At 30.7% G+C, this 24,755-nt stretch overlaps 2 protein-coding genes across 3 annotated transcripts in view; one reads left to right on the forward strand and one right to left on the reverse strand.

The window, feature by feature from the left end:
• Positions 1-379: 379 nt before the first annotated feature.
• LOC109603450 (uncharacterized) lies at positions 380-4,765 on the reverse strand. Its single transcript, XM_020019947.2, has 3 exons — positions 4,499-4,765; positions 3,861-4,024; positions 380-821 (listed from the first exon to the last, which is right to left on the reverse strand). The coding sequence occupies exons 1-3, from the start codon at positions 4,554-4,556 to the stop codon at positions 531-533; spliced, it is 513 nt and encodes a 170-aa protein (XP_019875506.1). The 5' UTR covers positions 4,557-4,765; the 3' UTR covers positions 380-530.
• LOC109603451 (uncharacterized) overlaps positions 1,646-24,755 on the forward strand; it is a 36,177-nt gene continuing 13,067 nt past the window's right edge. Inside the window, exons 1-2 of one of the 2 annotated variants that reach the window (XM_049965476.1) lie at positions 1,646-1,745; positions 19,343-19,416. The gene's annotated coding sequence lies outside the window, so the exon portion shown is untranslated. Of the gene's footprint in view, positions 1,746-9,710; positions 9,875-19,342; positions 19,417-24,755 lie in introns of those variants that run through there. The other variant, XM_020019948.2, reaches the window with a different exon arrangement.

Raw genomic sequence — 24,755 nt, forward strand, 5'->3', positions numbered from 1 at the left:
AGTTTATATTTACTCTATAATTTTATATTTACTGTACAAGAAAAGAATATTTTTTGTAATAAATTCAAATTAAAGTTTTTCTTATTTGTAGACTCACTTAGGTTTATTCAAAGCTTTTTGATATCGAATGAGATGTTAAAATGTTCAATTAAGAATTTCACACACTTTTAGTCCCCCATCCTTTATCATGATATCTAAGATTTTTTCAATCATTTCTGAAGTGGTAACCTCATTTAGACAACTTGAAAACACTCATCAAAAATGCTTGTACGCCCACGTTTGAATTCAACATCCCAATATTTTTTAGATGATAATGAAGACAAAGAAACTCCATAAATAAAATATATAATAAATAAAACCATTAATTATATTTGAAATATTTATTAAATCGTTTTATTCCTTAACCTAATCGTTACAAATATTTTGGTCTTTCATTTAACAAACATAACACACCAACAAACACAATTCAAAAATTGCCTTAAACTCCCGTAATTGATCAACAAAATTTAAAATCTAAACACATAACCATGTTAAATCAAAAACGAATTGAACACTGATATTGAAAGGAATCGAAGGATAATCGTCGCCCCCAAAGAAAGGCAGAAAACGGGCAGGGCAGGTTGCATGGGCGGCGCGGCGCCGCTGCCGGCGTTGCAGTAGTTGTGTTCGTCGCAGCATGTGATGCAGGAATGCAATTTGGTCCTTTCACCGATGACGATGCAGCCAGGCTCGCAGGTTTCGGAACAGTTACGTTGCAGGAGCCAGAGCTTCGGTTTGCCCATTATCTCGTCGGTGCTGGTCGACATCGAGATCCTGCGCACCTATTCGAACAATTGTTTTGTTCCGTTAATGAAATTTTAGCGTTCACATAGGCGTGAGGTAAAAAATTAATAGAAACCAAGTACAAAACTGAGTAGATTATTTATGAAATGTGATCAATTAAAACTGCATCGTGAAACATGTAAACTCTTCTAGGAACGAATATAATTCTGAAATATATTGAAATTTTATTATATAGTCTCACCTCACTTATTCATCGGAAAACAGAAATGGGTACTAATTTGAAATTGTTGTTGGAATTATACAAACTACTTTTCTAATTTATTTTAAATGATTTTTTTTTTTTTCGTTTTCGTCGAATATAATATCACTCTGCATATTTTTAGATTTTTAAATTCTACATGTAATGACAAATAAAATAGGTATACTATGTTATTTAATATTAAATTTAATTGTGCTAAAATAAGCACGTGTTCCATTGAAAAGAACAAACAGTCTATATAAATTTTGGGGATATTAATAATGGTCACTCACAGAATGGTCCTGTTCTAAAAACGAACTTCCCAGCATTAAAATTTATGGGTTTTTCATACATTTTAGTTTAGACCTGTCAAAATTTCTGAAAAAAAAAAAATAGTTCAAGTTATAAATACGGTAAAAATTTTAAATTTAAGTTAAAAGGAATTTTAAAAATATCTATAATGTCAAAGAAAATGTTATTTTATATCTATTTATATAGAGAAAAATCTTATGGGTTCACGTCACCGACATGCTCGTCCTTCTTTTGTTAATAAATTCAACAAAAGAAAAAAGTTGTTGATTTGGCTGGTAACCTCGGTTACTATACCAACAAACTATGTGTCTGCCGGCATGTCAAGAAGTACCCGAAAACTAGACTTTAAGAATAAAATCCCAGAACTAGAGAGTGAGTTACAGCTGTACATTTGAGAGCATATTGAAATCAGGTAAAATCTTACTAATGCAGTAGTTTCTTTAAAGGCCTCCAGCTAAGCCGGAAATGAGTTTCACGCTAATATATATTACTGTTTTGAAAGTGGAGGGTTCATAGAAGAGAATGACGTCTGAAAGGAATCTCTATATAGAAATATTCGAAATTTTCAGGATCATTTTTATTTCTGATGTACTTTCAAGGAAAAAATCAGCGCCCAATTCTCTTACCATCTGTTACTAACGTACTCAATTTCGTCGAAGAGTAATGGATGACCGGTTGTACATATTTTGGTTCCAATTACAATCGAAGGAGGGATGTTTATTAAGCAAAGCAAAAAGTGTGTAAACTGAAAATTAGCCTTTCCTAACAAATAATAATATATTTAATGTATTTTTAGAAGTGAAAACTTCTTTAACCGTGTTGGGCACTTTTTGATAGAGAAATATTATACGTTCGCGTCATTGACATGACTGGCCCTTTGCGCCTTAAACACTTTTTGGATGGGTGAAATCTCGTGCGTTTGCGTCACCGACATGCTTATACCAGTATATCTATAGCTATACAGTTGACGTATAGTGCTGCGTAAATCTTATAAATAAAATTGAATAGATATAGTGAAAAATTTATTTAAATATGTCCAATGATCGAAAATTTTAATACTAAAAGTTCTAAGTTTTCACTTCTATCGGCAGTCCCTATAACTGCCAACTTTTTTATTTTTCATATTCTTCATATAAAAATCTAAAATTCAATATATTTTTAGTAGTTTCCAGTTTATAAATTATTCAGTAAAATTCATAATATAATAAAATCCATTAATTATCAAACAAAATTGAACAACAATAAATATATTATTAAATTTTTATTATTTAGATATTAATATTCAAATTGTAAACAGAATAATATTAATGTAAATAAAAATCAAATATTTAAAAGTATATAAAATATTGAATATATTTTTATAATAAAATTAAATAATAAAATAAAAAAATGTTAAAACATACAAAATTATTCCTAAAGATTCTAAAGAAAGAAATTTAATTGCAAACGTTTTATTATTTAATTCATTCAAAATTTTATATAAATTTATATTATATTTTTTCATTTATTGTATTATGAATTAAATTTCGTTTATTTATTATCGTTGAAAATTATATACGGGTGATTTTTTAACCTGAAATTTTTAAATATCTCCTGTAATAAGAAGGACTCAATCAGTAATTATAAATTTTTAAAAATACATTAACGAGTTTTATATCAATTAATACGAATTTATGACGGTTTATGGACATGAGATATTTTAATTAAAAAAGAAACACGATAGAGAGATTCCCATTGTGATTATCAAACGGCAGGTCCGGAATAATGAAGTCAATTATGGAGGAGGCTGAAAGTGATGCTCACAAAACGAAATAATCGGCTCGGCTTTACTGAATTTACATTGGTTTATTTGCTGAAAGAAAATTTCGGAGATTTCATTATTTCTTACCCTCAAAATATTTTTTTTGTACATAACTGTCAGATATTTTTAAATATATTATCAATAATTTTCACACAAATTTAACATGATTTATGAAAAACGTATAATTTCATTAAATTTCTACCAAAGTTATCTTGTTCAGTGAGTTGAGACTGAAATATTCATTCAAGTTGTTCGATACCCTGTTAATGACGTTATGGTCCCTGAGGAATTTACCCCAAATAAAACATAAATGAACCCCAACATATTTCACACGAATTCATAAAAACGCTTTGGAACTACATTGGAACAAAAGAAAATTAAACGGTGCATTACATTTAATTGAGACAAGGTTAAACAGTGGCGACGATTATTGTGTTTTATGAGCGACATTGTCGACCGACTCTTAAAAACATGATGAATTGCGCTAATTAACTGAAATTACGTTCATTAAGACCGTGAACGTTGTCAGAAATGATGGACGATTCATTCTAATTGTTTTCTAATTGTTTATGGACACAATAATAATTTAGTTTATTATGTAGGGTAACATTGTTGAGATTTTTTCCGTTCTAGGGAAGAATTGTTGTTGGTAATTCTTATTTTCCAATATTATTTGAAATTTTAATATCACTTTTACTCGTTCAGTTTCTTTTTTCTTATTATTACCTGACATTTCTTCTGCTCCTTGGTGCACTTGGTGTGCATGGAGGTGTGATTCCCCTGGAGGTCGAGACATCGGTCGCCGTCGTTGAAATTATCGCACTTGTAACACCAGAGGTCGTGTTGCTTTTCGGTCGCCGCTTTCGTCCTGTGTTGTGTCTCGCCACCATCTGTAATCAATACGCCGCCGTTACCACGACGACCGATCGAACGACACCGCCCCCAGGATCGCCCCCAATCCACCGGGATCATCTCCGTCCCGCATCTTGACCTGACTTAACTTTTCTTACGCAAAGCGTTTTTAGGAACGCCGATCATCGTGGCTTTTCACTTGACCATCATGCAACAGGTATCATACTAATAACATAGACTTAATATCAATTTTAAAAGTAACCATCATTATATTTATAAATAAACAACGTAAATTGTCAGTGATTGTACTGAATAATTGTCTTAACAACATGAGAAAATGTATTTTCATAAAGCAGCCTTAAAAAATGCATAATCAAATAAAGCAGAGCACATTTACGTGCTTTAAAGCAACAATTAACCAAAGAAACGGTTTTGGAATCGATCTCCTACAAGTTATCTCCGAGCATCCCTCCGTTCCACTAACCCACATCATCCCCAACCACAACACTTACGTGCTACCGTCTCGTAGTTCAGGACAATCAGGACAAACCAAACGAGTCCCGACTTCATTTTTTCCTCCTGTACTTCCGATAACGAACGAATTTCATCTCTGGTCCATTTCGGGAACGATTAGCCGGTCACAGAGATCGCACAACACTCGAAACGTCATCCGGACTGGCGGCCATTTTAGCAGGACCACGCGCAGAATCCGACAGGATGCATCCTCCTGCCGTTTATCTCGTCGACACTTGTGGCGATGTGTAAATATAGACCGACAAACTACCGTAAATAATGCGTGTGATCGATACACGTTACAGGTAAATATACGTTTTGCGAACCCGATAACGCTTGTGGACCGAAATAAAATTTGTTTGTGCACAGATTTGTTGATGATAAAACCGATAAATTGTTCGTGTACACAACACCGTTCAAACATCAACTGGAACAATTTTTTTAATAAAAAAATATATTTTTTTTTATTTCAGTGAAATAAGTATGTTAGATTATTTAAAGACAAAAATATAAAAGACAAAGTGGTATATTTAATTATAATTTAAAAAATGAGTAAATCATTTGTAAAATGTTAAAGGGTATAAAAAGTTTTATTGAAGAGACTAATATAACCCATGTGTAGGTAATTTTGTGTTGAACAACCGTTCTGAAAAAAAAGTATTCCCGCAGGAACCAGTAACTTTAAATTTATGATTTTCCGGACGCTGATCTCTCATATAAAAAGATAACAGGCTTTTTCCATTACAGTTTGCCATTCGTGAAACCGCTCCCACATCCAATTCGTTCTTATTAATGCTGGACATTCCATCCCCTGGATTCTTAAAAAAAATCATAAATAAAAATAGAAAATATAAATAAATAATACTTAAATATATATTTTACATTTATGTTTAAATTAAATTCGTGAAATTAAACAAAATTAATTTAAAAATCCAAATATATAGTTTTATTTAATTATTTTATATACAGGGTGTCCCAGAATATATGGGTAATCTCCCATATTCAAGTAGAACTCGTAAAAATAATAAGACCAGTTACAATAACATACATTTCTTTTTCCTATGGCCTTTTTCGCAAAGACCTCAATCAAGAATACCATGTTTTAGTTTATGGTTATTCTGTTTAAAAAACTTTTATATGCCTTTATCATAAACAGTGAAACAAAAAAATTTAAAGTTGGTAGTTATAGGGACTGCCGATAGAAGTGAATATTTGAGTATTAAAATTTGAAATTTCTTAATGTTTTAGTTAAATTTATCAACATCAATCTGGTTTTCACCTCTATTGACACTCCGAGCAACAGTTTCATGCATGTTTATATGGTTTTTTATTATTTAAATATATTAAGGGCTATACAAGATCATGATAAAATATAAATACAATTCAACTGAAATAACAATTAATATACAATCATATTATTTATGGATAGAATTTGTATTTACTTAAATTTCAATGTACTTGATTTTTAATATTATTTTAATTGTTAACATCATTGTCATCATTAATTTCAACAATACTTAGACTTTTTGTACTTTCAATTATTTCATTTTGTTCTAAAAAAGATACAATAGACTTATGGTAACTAATGTAAGAAACAAAAATGTTTGATTCAAATTTATCTAAGTATCGAGTAAAAGCGTTTTATGTTTTGTAGTACTGAGTTTCCGATCATTGGACATATTTAAATAAATTTTTCACTAAATCCATTCAATTTCACTTATAAGATATACACAGCACTATACGTCAACTGTACAGCTACAGATATACTGGTATAAGCATGTCGGTGACGCGAACGCACGAAATTTCACGCATCCAAAAAGTGTCTAAGTGTCATGAGCATGTCAATGACGAGAACGCATAATATTTCCCTACTAAAAAGTGCCCAACATGGCTAAAGAAGTTTTCACTAAATCTATTATTATTTGTTAGGAAAGGCTAATTTTCAGTTTACACACTTTTGTTGACGGTATAAAAAATAAGTATGGATTACTTTTGCTTAATAAACATCCCACCTTCGATTGTAATTGGAACCAAAATTTGTACAACCGGTCAATTGATTTTAATACTGATCTTGAACGATTATTTGGGAAATTTACCTTCTAAACTAAAACTACCCCACGATACTCCCCATTACTTTTCGACGAAATTGAGCGCGATGGTAACAGATAGTAAGAGAATTGGGCGCTGATTTTTTCCTTAAAAGTACATCAGAACTAAAGATGATCCTGAAAATTATGAATATTTCTATATAGAGATTCCTTTCAGACGGCATTCTCCTCTATGAACCCTCCACTTTCAAAACAGTAATAGATATTATCGTCAAAATCATTTCCGGCTTAGCTGGAGGCCTTTAACGAAGTTTTCACTTCAGCATTAATGTGTTAGAACTAGTCCGTCTCTGGCAAACTAAATAATGGTCCATTTTAAGGACTTACCTGGTATTTAACTTAAATATAATCATCATCATATTAAAAAAATATTCAATCCCAACTAGTACTTCAAAAGTTGTATAAAAATAAACGATTTCTGGGGCATCCATTATGGACCCATGTCTCGGTAAAGACGACTGAAGAAGAAATAATTTATAGGAACTATCTAAATCCCGGAAATTACACACATATTCTGGGACATCCTATATACAGTTGAACTTGAATAATAACTTGCCATTAATAATATAAAAGATATAAAATTATTAAATAAATTGCAAAATAAGAGTGACTATATTCTTTTATAGGTTACCCGACGATATTCATCTGTAGGAAATTCAGAAGAAACAATATGTTTATTCAACTAATTATTTATGTTACATATTTTTCAAGCTTCAAAACCAATGCAATTTCATCTTCACTTATTTTAAATTGAAATGCCAAACGAATAATGAATTTTTGACCAATTCATTATAAGAGTTTTCTTTCTAATTCTGCCTACAAAATATGTGGGTCATGTCCCAGTTCATCTATATTGCTATTCGTCTGGAGGAAAGTTAGAAGAAGCAATATTTTTATTCAGCTAATGAAAATTGATTCTATTATATGCAAATTTTTAAACTTCAATTTGTATTTAGAACTGAACGTCTTTTTTTTCTGTCGAATATTCACTTAGAGAAATCAAAACATTGATGAAATATCAATGTGCTTTTATAGAAATAAATATTTATACGTTATATAAAGACATGTTGCCTGCTGATTCTTTTTAATCGATGTGCTCTTATCATTATATTTTAACGTATTATATTTCATCTCCAACAAGCTATAAATAGAAAATGTTAAACGAATTATGAATTTTTAATCAATTCTTTATAAGGTTTTTGAAAGTGCCTACAAAATATCTTCCACCATATCATTGTTGGTTTCAGCAATATTGTTGTACGATTTATACTGATGAGTTCTTATCACGATTTTAAAATGAGTGACATTATATTTCATCTCTAACATGATAAATAAACAAATAAAAACCCTAAACGAATAATACATTTATTACCAATTCTCAAATTTTCCTACAAAATATGTTCATCATATCACTGTTCGTTTCATCGGTATTGCTGATCGGTTTGTAGAATCTCGACAAGGTTTTCGTCTGTAGGAATCTCAGAAGAATCAGTATCGCCATGCTTCTGATGAAAATTATTACGTATTGTATATTTTTATCAATTATTTATCCTTGAAATTCTATTTGAAGCTGAATGTCTTTTTTTTCATTTGTCATAATTTTTTGCTATTTTGCTTAAAAATATCCCTCATATTGTCACTACTGATCTCATAGAACTCCATAAGATCATCTGTAAGAATGTCGGAAGGAGCAATATCGTCATTCAGCTAATGAAAATTATTTCATATTATATATTTTTGGTAATTTTTCAAGTTTCTCATACTATTTGAAACTAAATGTCTTCAATTTTTTTTCTTTGAAGACTCATTTAGAGATGATATAATTTTCCATATTCTGGTTTTACCCCATCAGCCATCCATTAAATGATCCAGTCAAATTTGCAGGGCTGTAAAAAATATCTTCACTTATATAAATTAAAGAAAATTTGCAAATTCGGTGGAAACAGGTAAAGATTATCCCAAAACTCAGCTGCTAAATATTTTTTAAGGGAGCACAGACAATATTTTTAAAAAAGTAAATAATTTATTTACTTTGAATATATTAAATACGTAAATTAAATCATCAATAATATGAATACATTTTAAAGGATCTAAATAAAATTGTTTTTCTAAATTCCTTTAAATATAATTTTACTTCACTGCAAATCCCTCATTGTATTATTTAAATATTTGCCATTTAATTTCGCAAACCAGAATTAAAATCTTCGTGCACAGTAATTAAAAATGAGTTTGCATAGCTTGGAAATTCGGTTTTGTTTCATTATTTCCATCCGAACGATTTCAAAGCGCACTTTTATCTTTTCCCCCGCATTAAATGTGATTTATAAACGTAGAACGGCGGAAAATACTACAATTCGATTGTCTTATCTGTCTCAAATTGACTGAAATGATGACTCCACATTTTTAATCGGATTGAGCCGATTTTAAGACGATTGCTATAAATTAAAACGGGGGAAAAATACACATGGAACGTGTGCGCAGTTTAAGGTTAGATTGGAGCATAAAGGACCGAACTATTATCTAGTTTAGCAACATCCATTGTAGTTTGTTTGTTTGCGGGTGAGTTGAGTCGACGGAAAAAACAATGACTGCGAGCGAGATTTATCCGAAGCATCCTTCAAAAACGCACCTTGTATACGAATAAGAGAAAAAATTGTTTTTCGTTTTTACACATTAAGATAATTTTAACAAAATATATCTCATATGTAACGTCTGATTTGTGATAAATCCAGTAATAATTCGTAAATTTATTATTGTTATTAATTTTCTAATAACTACTAATATTTTAATCGACAAATTAAGGAAAATTATTCAATAAAAAAAATCTTTTATTAGTGTGGTAAATTATTTGAAATTAAAATATAATAAATAACACATAAATAAATTTATTATAAGTAAAATTAAGGTAGTTAAACCTTATTTATGCAGACGAAACGAATTAGAATCCTTAATAGTGATAAAATAAGGAAGAAGACAACGCGTCAACAATTACACACATAAAATTGACTTCGACGCAAGGTGCGTCGCGGCGCGGAACGCCAGGCGGAGGCTGGGCGGTTCGGTCCAGGGCCAGTCTCCGGTCGACATCCGTGCAGAGGTGAACCGCCGCCGCTGCCGCCTCACGCCAGACGCCGCGACGCGTTCCGACGCTCGCCAGTTTTTTCACACGACCGCGACACTCGCGTCCGCATCACCTGCTAGAAATTTTCCGCGTTTCCGGATTTCCGTTTTCACGTTCTGGATTCCGGTGGTGGGACACGGATACTGGTAAGCGAGATTGGTTTGGTCACTTGTTGCTGTTTAAATAACTATAAGTAAGAATTTTGGTGGAAGAATTTTAGTACATCAAATCAAAAATTTTTGATTTTTTAAGATGGAAGTAATTAATGTTCGTTTGGTAATTATTGATTTGTCAGAAAAAAATTAATTAATAAAAATGGTGACCTAATTTATAGAAAAAAAATATCTAAAATTTTAATTTAATTAAAATTATATTTAAGTTAATTAGTATAGTATTATTGTTCTCTGAATGGATTATATTTAAACATTTTGGATGTTTTAAGATGGAAGTAATTTATGTTTGTTTAGTAATTATTGATTTGTCAGAAAAAAATTAATTAATAAAAATGGTGACCTAATTTATAGAAAAAAAATATAACTAAAATTTTAATTTAATTAAAATTATATTTAAGTTAATTAGCATAGTATTATAGTTCTTTTAATGGATTATATTTAAAAATTTTGTTTAATGTTTAATTAATAAAAATTATAATTATAAAAAAATTACTTAAAATTTTAATTCAATTAAAATTATATTTAAGTCAATTATGTACATTAAAACCTTAATTCGGTTCCTCGATATATACTTAAAATGTATTATTTTCTTAATACAATTTTGTTAATCAACATATAAATATATTTAATACAATATTTATATATGCCTTAACTAAATTGTAATAGTAAATAATAAATTTATTAAAATCCAACATTCTTGTTCACAACCATTAAAGGATATTTGGTTTTCGTAAAAAAATTATATTCAAAGGCTATTTATATCTAATACAATATTATAATCCCAGTAGACACTACTTTAAGACTATCGTCCTGCATTAACCGAATAAACTACCATTCATAGGATGTAAATCCTTTGAAAGGACTCCTTTTACTTTGGACTTTGTATATTTACAGTTTAAAGATTACTGGAATGGAATGTTTGAATTCAAGAATTCGAGAACACAGAAACTCGATTTACTCTTAAAAACTATTTTCCTTTGGAGGAAATTAAAATGGATATTCAAAAATAATCATTGGGAAAACTGGAATTTACATCGGTTACTATTAAAATTTAACATTATATAATATTTTTTAATCACACTTCACAACGGATTATTGGAGTTTTATACATAATAAATAAGAGTGATAAGTGGTATAATTTCAGCAGATTCAAGAAATATTTGCTTGTTTTCTAGCTCATGAAATTCAGCAGCGACATTTTGAGAATGGTTCGCTATAAACTTGTTCCCCCCATAAACTTGCAGAATTTACAATTTAATTTATAAACCAGAAACGACGAAACAAAGTTGTTGAAATGTTGGAATGACGCAGAAACGATATTATTAATTCACATCACATTCGCAGAATACAACACAAAGATTAATTGTAATCGAGTAACAATGCTCCAACATTAATTAAATGAGAAACCCTTTATGTAAGCCTCATTCATTGATCTTCTTCTTTCTTTTTGTATTTTTAACAATATATTATTTCATGAATATTGCCAATGTTTTGACTGAATGCAAATAAAAATTGTTGTTTATTATTGTTATAACATAAATGGGGAATAAATTGCGAAATTAAAGAGTTGAGTGGATAATTTCCATCAACTACTAACATTAAGTGATGACAAATGTGTTTATAGTAGGATTATAAACTGTTTATGCCATGAATAAACTCACATTTAGATTTTTCAATCATGTAATTCAAGGTTGACTAAATATGTTGCCATATTTGGAACTTGTTCAATTTTCAAATAATTTATCATATAAATCTTAATAAATACAGTTTAAATCCTCAACGTTTGTTTAAGTTTATATCGATTTTATTAAAATATCTTGCAAAAGATTTAAGTCAGAGTAGAATATAAAAACACACCTTTTCCTTATTGAGATTGATTAGTGTTTTTAATTAATATAAATGAATCAAATAAAAGTTTTATAATTAATTAGAACATTTTTGAATTTTGATTTATTGTTTTTACATTAAAAATTATTTGAAAAAAAAAGTTTTAATCAATTAATATAAATAAATAAATTATTATTCTAATTTTCAATATGTTGTTGTGATTGATTTTTTATTTGTTTTTCTACTACCTAAAAAATTTATTATCGAAGTAGAATTTGTAAAATCAGAAAAGAGATAAAGCCTGCGTTCAACAGATTAAATCCCTTCAAGAACAATGGTATCGTGAAATTGTTGTTTTAAAAGCAAAGTTCTTATTGATAACATTGTAACGGCGGAATAATGAAATTAATTAATTAGCGCGAGGCACAAAAACGTCTGTCGGAGAATCGAATGGAATTCTATTTCGTCAATGTGGGCAATTAAATTCGCCTCGGTAAATCCAAGCTCCCGGAACCAATTGTCCGGTTCGTTCGACTTGAATTTGCCGATTTGCGGATTGAAAAGTTTCCATTTTAATTCGGAAGCCATTAAGTTAACGTTTTAATCCTTCACTCTGAGCTTTCAATACTAAGACCACCTGTTAAGCTGAACGGGATTAATATTATTAACTTTTGTTCTCGTCTTATTGGAAATTGAATTGAAATAAAAAAAATTTCTATTACATATTTTTTCATATATATTTAATCTTGAAGCATAGTGGCTCCAGTTCAAATATGAAGGTGAAATCTGACTTTAAAAGATGACGTTTTTAATTGATATTTTCACTTTTCTCAATAAAACGAATGATCTACATGCAGCGTTTTCACTATACAGACTAAAAAAATAAGTTCTGGATAATTTGTTTGTAACACAGTTGAAACACATAGTACCTTTCTATAAAGAAACCCTAAAGTGCAGTTAAAGTTAAACTTTCAATTCACTTTCTCTATAACCGACCCGGATCACTTGGGTTCGATGTGGACAGGAATTGTCGTCCATAAATAAAAAAAATTTAAAGTTGGCAGTTATAGAGACCGATAGAAGAGAAAACTTAGAACTTTTAGTATTAATATTTGAAATTTCATAATGTTTGAATTAAATTTATCAACATCAATCTGGTTTTCACATCTATTGACACTCCGAGCAACAATTTTATGCATGTTTATATGTTTTTTTATTATTTAAATATATTACGGGCTGTACAAAATCATTATAAAATATAAATACAATTCAATTGAAATAACAATTAATATATAATCATATTGTTTACATGTTTACAACATTATTTTAATTGTTTGCAGTAAGAAATGAAAATGTTTGATTCAAGTTTATCTAAGTATCGCGTAAAAGCGGCATCGATTGTCGTTTTTTGTTTATTTAAATAAATTTTTGACTAAATCCAGTCAATTTCATTTATAAGATATACACAGCACTATATGTCAACTGTATAGCTACAGATATACTGGTATAAGCATGTCGGTGACGTGAACGCACGAGATTTCACCCATCCAAAAAGTGTCTAAGACGCACAGCACACTGCGCGACTAAAGAAGTTTTTACTACTAAAAATACATTAAATCTATTATTATTTGTTAAGAAAGACTAATTTTCAGTTTACACACTTTTGGTGACGGTATAAAAAACAAGTTTTACTTTTGCTTAATAAACATCCCTCCTTCGATTGTAATTGGAACCAATATATGTACAACCAGTCACTTGATTTCAATACTGATCTTGAACGAATATTTGGGAAATTCATCTTCTAAACTTACCCTCACGATATTTGGTAGAGATTCTTTTCAGACGGTATTCTCCTCTATGAACCCTCCACTTTCCAAACAGTAATAGATATTAGCGTGAAACTCATTTCCGGCTTAGCTGGAGGCCTTCAACGAAACCACTGCATTAGTAAGATTTTACCTGATTTCAAAATGCTCTCAAATGTACAGGTGTAACTCACCCTCTAGTTCCGGGATTTTATTCTTAAGGTCCAGTTTCCGGGTACCTCTTGAAACGCCGGTAGACACATAGTTTGTCTAGTAACCAGCCAAATCACCAACTTTTTTCTTTTGCCTGAATTTATTAACAAAAGAAGGACGAGCATGTCGGTGACGCGAACCCATAAGATTTGTTGTGCACCTCTTTCTCGCCACACTATTATTCGACTATTGCCTAGGTACTCTTTAAGGTCTTCTCATCATATCGACTAGCAACAATTCATTTTCTGAAAGTTACTTTGGATATAAATTGGTGATATATGATCCGATAAAAGCTTCTTAAAACTTCTTCAGATATCCATCTATTTTTCACAACCATTTGTACTATATATCTGTCTTGATTTTTATTTGTCATCCTTGGACGTCCGCTTCGAGTGCTAGATTCTACGCAACCCTTTTCATTGCGCCGTTGAATTTGGCTATACAAGATACCTTTCTCGTGGAATAAAATTATTCTTAACGAATTTCATTAATTAATGGATATTTTATCTCATTTTTACGATTTTTAAACAATAAACATTAAATATTTAGCGATACACAACGAATTGCATCTTTTTGATCTTCAGTCATCTGTTTTTTTCTCATAAAATCTATGTGGTGAAAGAAATAAAGAAATGAATTGGGTGAAAGAAGCATCAGGGACGAGTGTGGCAGACTACCGGTGGTTTCTCATAAGAGAGAATCGGACGAATAGAAAACAAAAAAGTCTAAGCTCTTTACACAGTTCAAATGGATGAAAGCAGTAAATTTAAATATACATTAATTTTATATTCATCATAAAATTTCTCATCGAATCTGGGACTACCGAAGCCTGAAATATTTAACAAAGAATTAAAAATGTAAAACTTGGTATTTTGGTTTATATGTGGTTGAAAAAACTTCAATCAAGTTATGCATTGATACATAAAATAAAATTATAGATATACTTCTCTGAAAATTAAATGACATTCAAACCTATTTATTGTACGTACAGTTTGCAAACAGCAACGACATAAAAGAGTAAAACATTTTTCACGAACCATCACAATCCCCAGTTTGACATCCGACACATAAATTATTATTCACGTTATTCATGACACGTTTAAACGTACGTACACATGAAAATACAGTTCCCCGAAATTAATAAGAGATGCATTGTAAAGTTCATTGCTATAATTTATAATTCAGTTCGGAATGTTTTATGTTTAATTTCCGTTCGTTCCATTCCTCACATGCGATAAACTTTGTAATATCGAGCGAAATTAATTTCAGTTGCATCTTAAGTGGATGCACACATTGAGTGGCTTCCCGAATTTTTGTTTTCGAAAGTTTTAACAAGTTTCCGAAGAGAAGTTTCACAAGCAAAAACTGTATAATTAATTTTCATCAGAGGAACTAAATACGTTGAGTTTTTTATATATAAGGGTTCTAATTTAAATTTTTAAAAGTGTTAAAAGCAAATGCGTATTAATTCACGGTTATTAAACAGTTAGTTAAAAATAGCCTATCTCCACTTTAATAATTAATTTTCATTAGCGAAAGTGAACGCTTTAATTTTAATTCAAATTTACCTAGGGGCAGAGTTTAAAGTTCGTTAGTTTTAATTATGAACCCCTTTAGTATAACTTTTAGAAGCATTTTTTGCACGTGAAAATTCTCCTCTTTTACGTGCACACTCACACACACACACGAGTTCTAATGAAACGTAATTTGATTTAAAACCGGTTGCGATTTTCCGACGATAAATTCAAAATGAAACACAGTTACATTGGATTAAACGAAAACATCCCGGGGCTAAGTTAAAATTGATATTTTTCGGGCGCGTTTCAGATTTTCTATTAAACGCAGTTGTTCAAACAATTTTACTCGGAAAATAATTAAACATAAATTTTCATAGAAAATGTAAACTGAGGACGATTAAAATAAGGGAAAAAATGGGTCGGAAACGTTTGAACACTAAAAATTCAAGTGTTTCTTTTATCGTCCCGATAATTAGAAGCTGGGGGGTGCCCGCACAGAAATTTTTAATTACGGCCCTGTCACACCGTAAAAGGGTTTTTACAGTGTACACCGCTTTTGTCCCGTAATCGCATTCTGGAGGAACGGGAACAATTGTTTGTGCGGACCGTTTACATTCCCAGAATTTTACATGTAGGTTTTACCAGCGTCCATATACCATACAATGTATCCGGTTAAAGACGAATTTAAACATTTTGGTATTTGGAATTACTTAATTGTCTCAAAGTAACCCTTTTAATTGACCCCATTCAGATAATTGTTAATTTACTTTGGAGATTTCCCTTTGTATATTTTTAGGATAATATTTATTTTTAGGATATATTTTAATTTCAACTGGACCATTCAGCTGGATAATGGCAAATTAATGTTTTTCAATTTATCATTTTAAGTAGCGTCCAGAATTAACACCAAACCCGACCGGGCGAGCTGAATAGTATTTCATTAGAAAGATAATTAAATTACTCGTCCTACGGTACCTAGATCCTTTCCAATGAAAGTACCTGAGTTCAGCACCTGTGAAACATTAAATTTCAGGGAATATTTGATCTTGGTCCACCAGGACTTGAAATATTTTAAATTGATTTTAAATTAATAATATGATAATAATATTTTAAGTTGTCGAGTTTTTTTTAATAAGAAACATTTAATGATGATGCAGTTTAACATAGAATAAATACCAACTTCCTTCTTCACAATTTTAACGGAAAACAACAAATACGTTGCAACAGAAGCTTCAAAACATTAATAAAGAATATAACGTTAAGAGTTTGGTCAGAAGGAACGAACTTTTTATGAGTAATACCCATGGAATAATAGAAACAAATTTATTTTGACTTTTCAAATATTTTTTAGTTTTTGGCACATTTGCCAGCCCCTATTCTCCACTCTGGTCTGTCTCTTGCTTACTGGATTATTTCAAAAATATCATAGTCAGTTGAAATGTTATAAAGGAATTATTTGACCTATTGGACCCCTTTGATGAAGTCTTTAGAATGTTGGATGTAACCCAAAGGCTCAGTCTAAATGAGATTATTTGGATATACCCTATTCCATTTCTGATTTACTGTTTTAAATTGTGTATACCACTCATAACTTGGGATAAATACTCACCATCACAAACTTAATAATGTTAAGGTTAATTATGAATTGTCCTCTTTGACTTCTTTGTCTTTCAAATGTTGGTTGTAGATGAAATACCCAGTCAAGTTGCGATGAATTATTGATTTGGATATACCCAGTTCCATTTCTTTAAATGGATCAGAGATATGTGCATCATTGATGGCCGTTTTAAATAGTGAATTCTATACATGAACTTCGGATAGACAATTATCATCATAATCTCGGATCATCAATTGAAATATCTCGGTGAATGTTTTACATTCATGTTTAGTTTAGAAGAAACTCTGGTCTAACTCTTGATTACTAAAGGATATCGGACATTTCGACACCAGTTATAATTTTGTAAAGGAATTATTTATCATTTTTTGCTTTTTTGATAAACTCTTCCGAATGTTGAATGTAGCCAAAATACTCATTTCTACAAATGACATATATTGCACTCATGAATTTGGGATAAACACTCTCTAATTAATTAATTAATTACACTAATTGTAACGTTTCACTGATTGTTTTAACAAATTTCACTATTTGTTTTAAGCTTATGTTTCAACCGAATGACTGACATTTTAGGCATAATAACATCCAGTGAACCAAATGTAATCGAATGAACTCGAATATTCGGGAAGAATGTAACCCTCAAAAAACTCACACATATGGCAGAAAACGTGCTAATAAAAAGCCGGTTATATTGGGACGCACAATGTAGAATTATTTGTTGTTGAAAGAAATTACTTCACACGTGAAAGTGACCTGAAAACTTTATAAGCTGAAATTCAGCAATTTTTCTTCAGATCAAAACAAATTAGACACAGTTCAACGCGTAATTTGATTACCTCACTGAGAAATATCTCTTATCAAGGTGAATAAAATAAATGAATTAGATTTTCCTGTTCATCACACCTGAATTACCTCATCAGGAATATTTTCTTTAAGTTTACTGAAAACTTGTTAGGTTTAATAATTATTTATTTACGTAATATTTTTTTAATATATTTTATATAGTTTGAGGCACTTTTAAGGTAAAAAAAAGAACAGTTTAAACAGTTAACAATGGCACACATCAAAGAGGATTAACGAAACAGGAATAAAATGGAATATGTGGATAATCTATAAAACGCAGGTGCGGTTGTAACATGTCTAATAATAAAATCGATCGATAAATTGAATTGTATGTGTTCAGCTAATTAATTTATGATCCAACAGGAAACGCGAAATATTGCAAATGGATTTATGAACAAAAATAAAATTATGCGTCAGAGAAATTCACCATTCTTTGTACTACAAGATTTTTCAACATACAATAGGAAACGCGAAATATTGCGAATGGATTTTTGAACAAAAATAAAATTGTGCATCAGATAAATTCACCATTCTTTTGTTGTACAAGATTTTTCAACATACTAAACAACATGAATTTTAGAAAATGTTTGTTTCCGTTTCAGAACAAACAATTGCAAAACAAATACTTACTTCGAAGGGTAAAAATTGAAATTGTAATATGCAAATCGGACGGAAATATTCTGCATTGTTTTAATAGTATTTATTCCGGTAACATCGTTGTTTCGTCGGGAAAACAATTTTCGTTCGTTCGCCGCCACCCCGATTTCAGATTCCCATTATACGTTGGCTTTGTCCCGATATTTATGGTAATCCCGGTAGCTTCGACGTGACGACCCGAAGCTGCGCCGAAAAAAAAAAACATGCGTAGATCTCTATCGGTTTTTAATGAGCGTAAAAGGTCCCAATCTGGCGGAGATATTCGTTTTGAATATTAACGAGCGGGGGCTAATTTCATTTTCATTCGAAAACTTGTTTCTGCATGCAAATCGTGCTGAAACTGAAACGACATGATTTAATTTGACGGCAGCCGCGAGTTCAGCTCGAAAAGCTCTTTGTTAATCCTTCAGTACAATAATAAAATTCGGTTCACTTGCATAATTTAATTTTGAAGATAAAAAACTTTTCTAAAAGTGTCTTACCTAAGAAACAAAGTTGCCCCCTTTGTTCGTAAACATCATGTTTTGTTGCTAAAGATAATCCAGTTGGGAGTTGAATGGGTATCAAAGTGTATCAGTGTATTGTGCGGTGGAAAGGGTCGCAGCTGCAGCTGTTCAGCTGTTCCGCAACTATTCCCTAACTGGTTGCAAACTAAGTTCGGAACCCCGGTTATATCGAAACCGGGCCTTAATTGAGATACAAAATGACTTAAACAATTTTAGGGACGCAGTTTAATTTTCAGTTGTTGCTCAGAAATATAATTTCGACGGTTTTAACGGAATTAACGTTACTATAATTGGGCGAGTCTCATTAATAATTATCGTTCAATTTGAACGGAAACGCTTGTATTCAATTTGTGCGGATTGAAGTGAAGGAGGAACGTTTAATCGTAGATTTAAAAGTAGACGCTCTCGCAGCGGCATCATCCCCCGAGACTAATCCATTTCCATTTCATATTTTCCAGATACGACACGAGTGGAAATGTAAATCAATTTGTCCGGGCACGAATCCGGTTCGCATCTTTAAATAGAAACTCCGGTAAGTACGTTTTTCTTGTCTTGCGTTTTTGAACCGTACAAATGTGACCTTCGTATGGATTTCCAATTAAGGTCGTTTGGGTTGTGTCAATATGTGTTTACAGATCGATGTGTTGTGACTGTTCGTGTGTTAATTATTAATCATCCGTGTGCTAATTGAATGCGACCTGTATACGTTGATTTTGGGATATTAATAATACCAACTGATCAATTGTCTCAATTACAAATTGTGATGAAAACTTAAAGATATATTAAATCTCATACATCCTATTTATTAATGTAATAATATGAGTAGTACCAGCTCATATTATTTATTAAAATTATATTATTAGTTAAACAATAAAACTGAAAAATCTAAATTATGAATATTTAAAAAAATAATTTAATTACAATTCTATCTGTCATCAAAAAACTTTGACAACCAATAAAATGTAAGTCTTACAAAATATAATAATTTAAAATATCTTAATATAAATTTTATTTATTCAGAAACATCTAAAATTCTACAGATTTACTATATCTATATTATCTGAAATATTTATTGGAAATAAATTTTTAAAATATGTTTTAATATTTATTACTATTAAATCAATAAGAGCCGGAACTGGATAAAATAAATCAAATGAAATGAAATAAATGTGTAAAAAACAACTCTTAAATTATGTTTCAAGAAAATGTATTCATATTTTAAAAGGCTCTATTTGTCCTTGTTGAATTTTAAGAAAAAAACAAACGATTAATGATATGATAGAATTTATCTCCAGATCGATACACGTCCAACTAAATTAATTATGATAATATAAGGGTTAATCGGCGTTATTATAATCGGCCACTGACATTAATTATAAAACGTTTCATGCTCGATTTATATCCCATGTAAACCAAATTATTTTTTCCTATATTTTGGAAAGTATTCTGGAATAATGAAATGATGAGGCAGATTACAGATTTTTAGAGGTTCAATATTCAGTAAATTCCAAAAAATATATATTTTTTTAAATTTAAGCCGCCTTTTTGAAATATCAAAACAAAAAAATTATGTAAATTACTAAATATTAAGTCACCTACTCATCTCTAAATGCAATAGATGGAAGCCTAGATGAAAAAACTATTCTGCTTAATATATATAAAACTATGAAAAATTCAAATACAATTATTTTTTTACCCTTGTTCTAAATTTTTGAAGTGAAAACATCTTTAGCCTCCTTGGACACTTTTTAGTAGGGGAAAACTTTATGGGTTCGCGTCACCGACATGCTCGTCCTTCTTTTGTTAATAAATTCAGACAAAAAAAATGTTGTCTGCCGGCGTTTCAAGAAGTACCCGAAAACTCGACCTTAAGAATAAAATCCCGGAACTAGAGGGTGAGTTACAGCTGTACATTCGAGAGCATTTTGAAATCAGATAAAATTTTACTAAGGCAGTGGTTTCGGTAAAGGCCTCCAGCTAAGCCGGAAATGAGTTTGACGCTAATATCTATTACTGTTTTGAAAGTGGAGGGTTCATAGAGGAGAATGCCGTCTGAAAGGAATCTCTATATAGAAATATTCGAAATTTTCAGGATCATCTTTAATTCCTTAATTCCTTAATTTCAAGGACAAAATCAATACTCAATTCTCTTATCATATGTTGTCAAAAAATAATACATATATATATATATATATATATATATATGTATATATATAAGTATTATATATATATATTATTATATATATATATATATATATATATATGTATATATATATATATATATATATATATATATATACCAAATATCGTGTTAAGTTTAGACGGTAAATTTCCCAAACAATCGTCCAAGATCAATTTTGAAATCAAGTGACCGGTTGTACATATTTTAGTACTAATTACAATCGAAGGAGGGATGTTTTTAAAGTAAAACATACTTGTTTTTATACCGTAAACAAAAGTGTGTAAACTGAAAATTAGCCTTTCCTAACAAATAATAATAGATCTAATGTATTTTTAGAAGTGAAAACTTCTTAGTCGCGACAATCGATGCCGCTTTTACACGATACTTAGATAAATTTGAATCAAACATTTTCATTTCTTACTTTAATTACCATAAGCCTATTGTATCTTTTTTAGAACAAAATGAAATAATTGAAAATACAAAAAGTCTAAGTATTGTTGAAATTAATGATGACAATGATGCGAACAATTAAAATAATGTTAAAAATCAAGTACATTGAAATATAAGTAAATACAAATATTATCCATAAATAATATGATTGTATATTAATTGTTATTTCAATTGAATTGCATTTATATTTTATCATGATCTTGTACAGCCCGTAATATATTTAATTAATATAAAACCATATAAACAAGGATAAAATTGTTGCTATTGTTGTTGATAAAATTAATTCAAACATTATGAAATTTCAAATTTTAATATTAAAAGTTTCAAGTTTTCACTGCTATCGGCAGTCTCTATAACTGCTAAGTTTATTTTTTTTTTAATTTTCAGGTATTAAGGATCACAGTAAATGAACAAAAAGAAACTTTCACAAAAATTTAACATAACTCTGCTTGCTTCGAAAAGAATTGGATTAGCTTGTTAATCATTTTCAGCACCTACAGATAGTAAAGTAAATAAAAGTGCAAGAAAAGTATTTTCACATAATTGTCAATCCTTTTGTCTTGAGAAAAATATTAACAGCAATTTTAAATGGCCACCAATATTCGTCATTTTAACTGATTTGAGGGTCTTTAAACACACGTTTTTTAATGTTTTCGAAAGACAATTCAGAAAACGGTGTTAAAATACTGAAATAGGGAACTACTAACGACTAAAGTCTTCACTATTTTATTAAACAGAAATTTATATTGATAGAATTTAACAGTAAATAGTGGTTAATTTAATTTCTCCTTATTAAATTGTTTTGAAATTAGAATTCCCGCAAATAAATCTCACCATAACAATCTACTTTCACTCCAAACTCTTAACAATCATTATACGGCCTGATAATGTGATTTCAAGAAAGAAAACCTCTGGCAATCATGTCGAGTGTGGAAGTTTAGATACGAGGAGGCGATTCCTCGACGTTCCATTCGAATGTTTGTACGGGTTATTTCCACGCACACAACAATGGATTCTGCTGCCATGCAGGAATGTAGACAATGATGTTGAAGGCGCACTTTTGTCAAGCACTAATTAGATTCGAGCGTTCCTTTCGCTATTAATAACGCCGTTTCGGTTTCGTGTTCAAGACGACACATTATATTCGAACGGAATTATTTTCTATGAAATGCTTTTTTGAAGCCGAGACAGAAATGTCGCCACTGAATCACTAAAAAAGTCGACACAAACAACGTCTTTGGGTGAACATAAAAGTAAAATTCTCGAAATAAACGTGTTGCAGGAAACAAACTCAAAGGAACGAGGGAAAATAAAAGTTGAGATCGGAATCCGAAAGAAGTGCCTTTTAAAATGGAACGCATGAGATAACTACACTTCGTTTACACACACAAATATAACTTCAAGAAGGATTGGACGAGCTTCCAAGAAGTTCGTAACAGTCAGACATGTCTGGGATAAAAGTTCAATTAAAACATCACCAGAAATTAATACAGTTCAGTAAAGTCTGCAGCTGATAATCAATCATAATATCTCAGATAATTAGTTATTATTGCTGAAAGTTGAGTAAGTAACAAACCGAATAATGCATCGATTCGGAAAATCAAAGACTGATTCTGTGTTTTTGTTAGGCGAAATGGAGTTATTAAATGCGATTTAACAACCACAAAGATTCGACGTCAGCGAAAACCTCAGCTCCCACTTCAATCCTCTGACCAATTCCTGCGAAGGAGATTTAATAAGTTATCTTCGAGATGAAATTATTTCGATCCCAAATTTTTATTCGCAACATACATATAATATATTTTTAGATTCAATCCTAAATCCTCTTTTATTCCGCTTTTGCTCAATTCAATGTTTGATTCCTGTCTCCCGTAAATAGACGTATTTAGTAAGTAAGGAGATTTGTGTCGCATCTCGGCACGTTTTACTGGATAAAGGAAATTTAATGGTGTCGTAAAAGTTTTCCTTTCACAGAGTCGCAAAACTTGCAAGCCGTAAGTTTCGCTAAACTTATTGCAAACTTGTAGGTTTCAGGATTTTTCCGGTGAAAAATTACTGTTTTGCGCAATTAACGAACGAACTAATTACAGTTGTGGACCCCCGGTGAATCGATAAAAAGCGTTTATGGGCGTTTTTAATCGGCCGGAATGAATGGAGGCGATACTTTTTTACCTCTATAAAGAAAGTTTGCGCGATAGGTATTCTGTGAAGTTTCCGATTCATTCTTGTCGACAATTTCAATTAAAATTCTCCTTTTTCTGCCTGACGTAATTAAAAAGGTCTAAAAGATTTTGCCGCTTCGTTTTGTTCAATTTTTTTCTCTTATGTTTTTGGAATTAATGTGAATACTAAATTATCTCTATTAATATTAAGATGAAACTAGAATACGTTAAATTAATTAAAATTTAATACCAAAAAATCTTAAATACTTCTTTAGCCGCATTCACACTTTTTGGTAGGGGAAAATCTTATAGGTTCACGTCACCGACATGCTCGCCCTTCTTTTGTTAATAAATTCATACAAAAGAAAAAAGTTGTTGATTTGGCGAGTAACCTCGGTTACTAGACCAACAAACTATGAGTCGGCGTTTCAAGAAGTACCCGAAAACTAGATCTTAAGAATAAAATCCCGGAACTAGAGGGTGAGTTACAACTTCACATTTGAGAGCATTTTGAAATCAGGTAAAATTTTACTAATCCAGTGGTTTCGTTAAAGGCCTCAAGCTAAGCCGGAAATGAGTTTGACGCTAATATCTATTACCGTTTTGAAAGTGGAGGGTTCATAGAGGAGAATGTCGTCTGAAAGGAATCACTATATAGAAATATTCAAAATTTCCAGGATCATCTTTATTTCTGGTGTACTTTCAAGAAAAAAATTAGCGCCCAATTCTCTTACCATATGTTACCAACGCGCTCAATTTCTTCGAAAAGTAATGAATGAATGAATGAAGTCTTTCCTAACAAATAATAATTTATTTAATTTATTTTTAGAAGTAAAAACTTCTTTATCTGCGTTGGGGGGGAAATATTATGCGTTCGCATCATTCACATGCTCATGACTGGCGCATGCGCAGTGTGATGTACCCCTTAGACACTTTTTGTATGGGTGAAATCCCGTGCGTTCGCGTCACCGACATGCTTATACCACTATATGTGTAGCTATACAGTTGACGTATAGTGCCGTGTATATCTTATAAGTGAAATTGAATGGATTTAGTGAAAAATTTATTTAAATATGT

This window comes from Aethina tumida, chromosome 3, assembly GCF_024364675.1.
Source record: "Aethina tumida isolate Nest 87 chromosome 3, icAetTumi1.1, whole genome shotgun sequence".
Taxonomy (NCBI): domain Eukaryota; kingdom Metazoa; phylum Arthropoda; class Insecta; order Coleoptera; family Nitidulidae; genus Aethina; species Aethina tumida.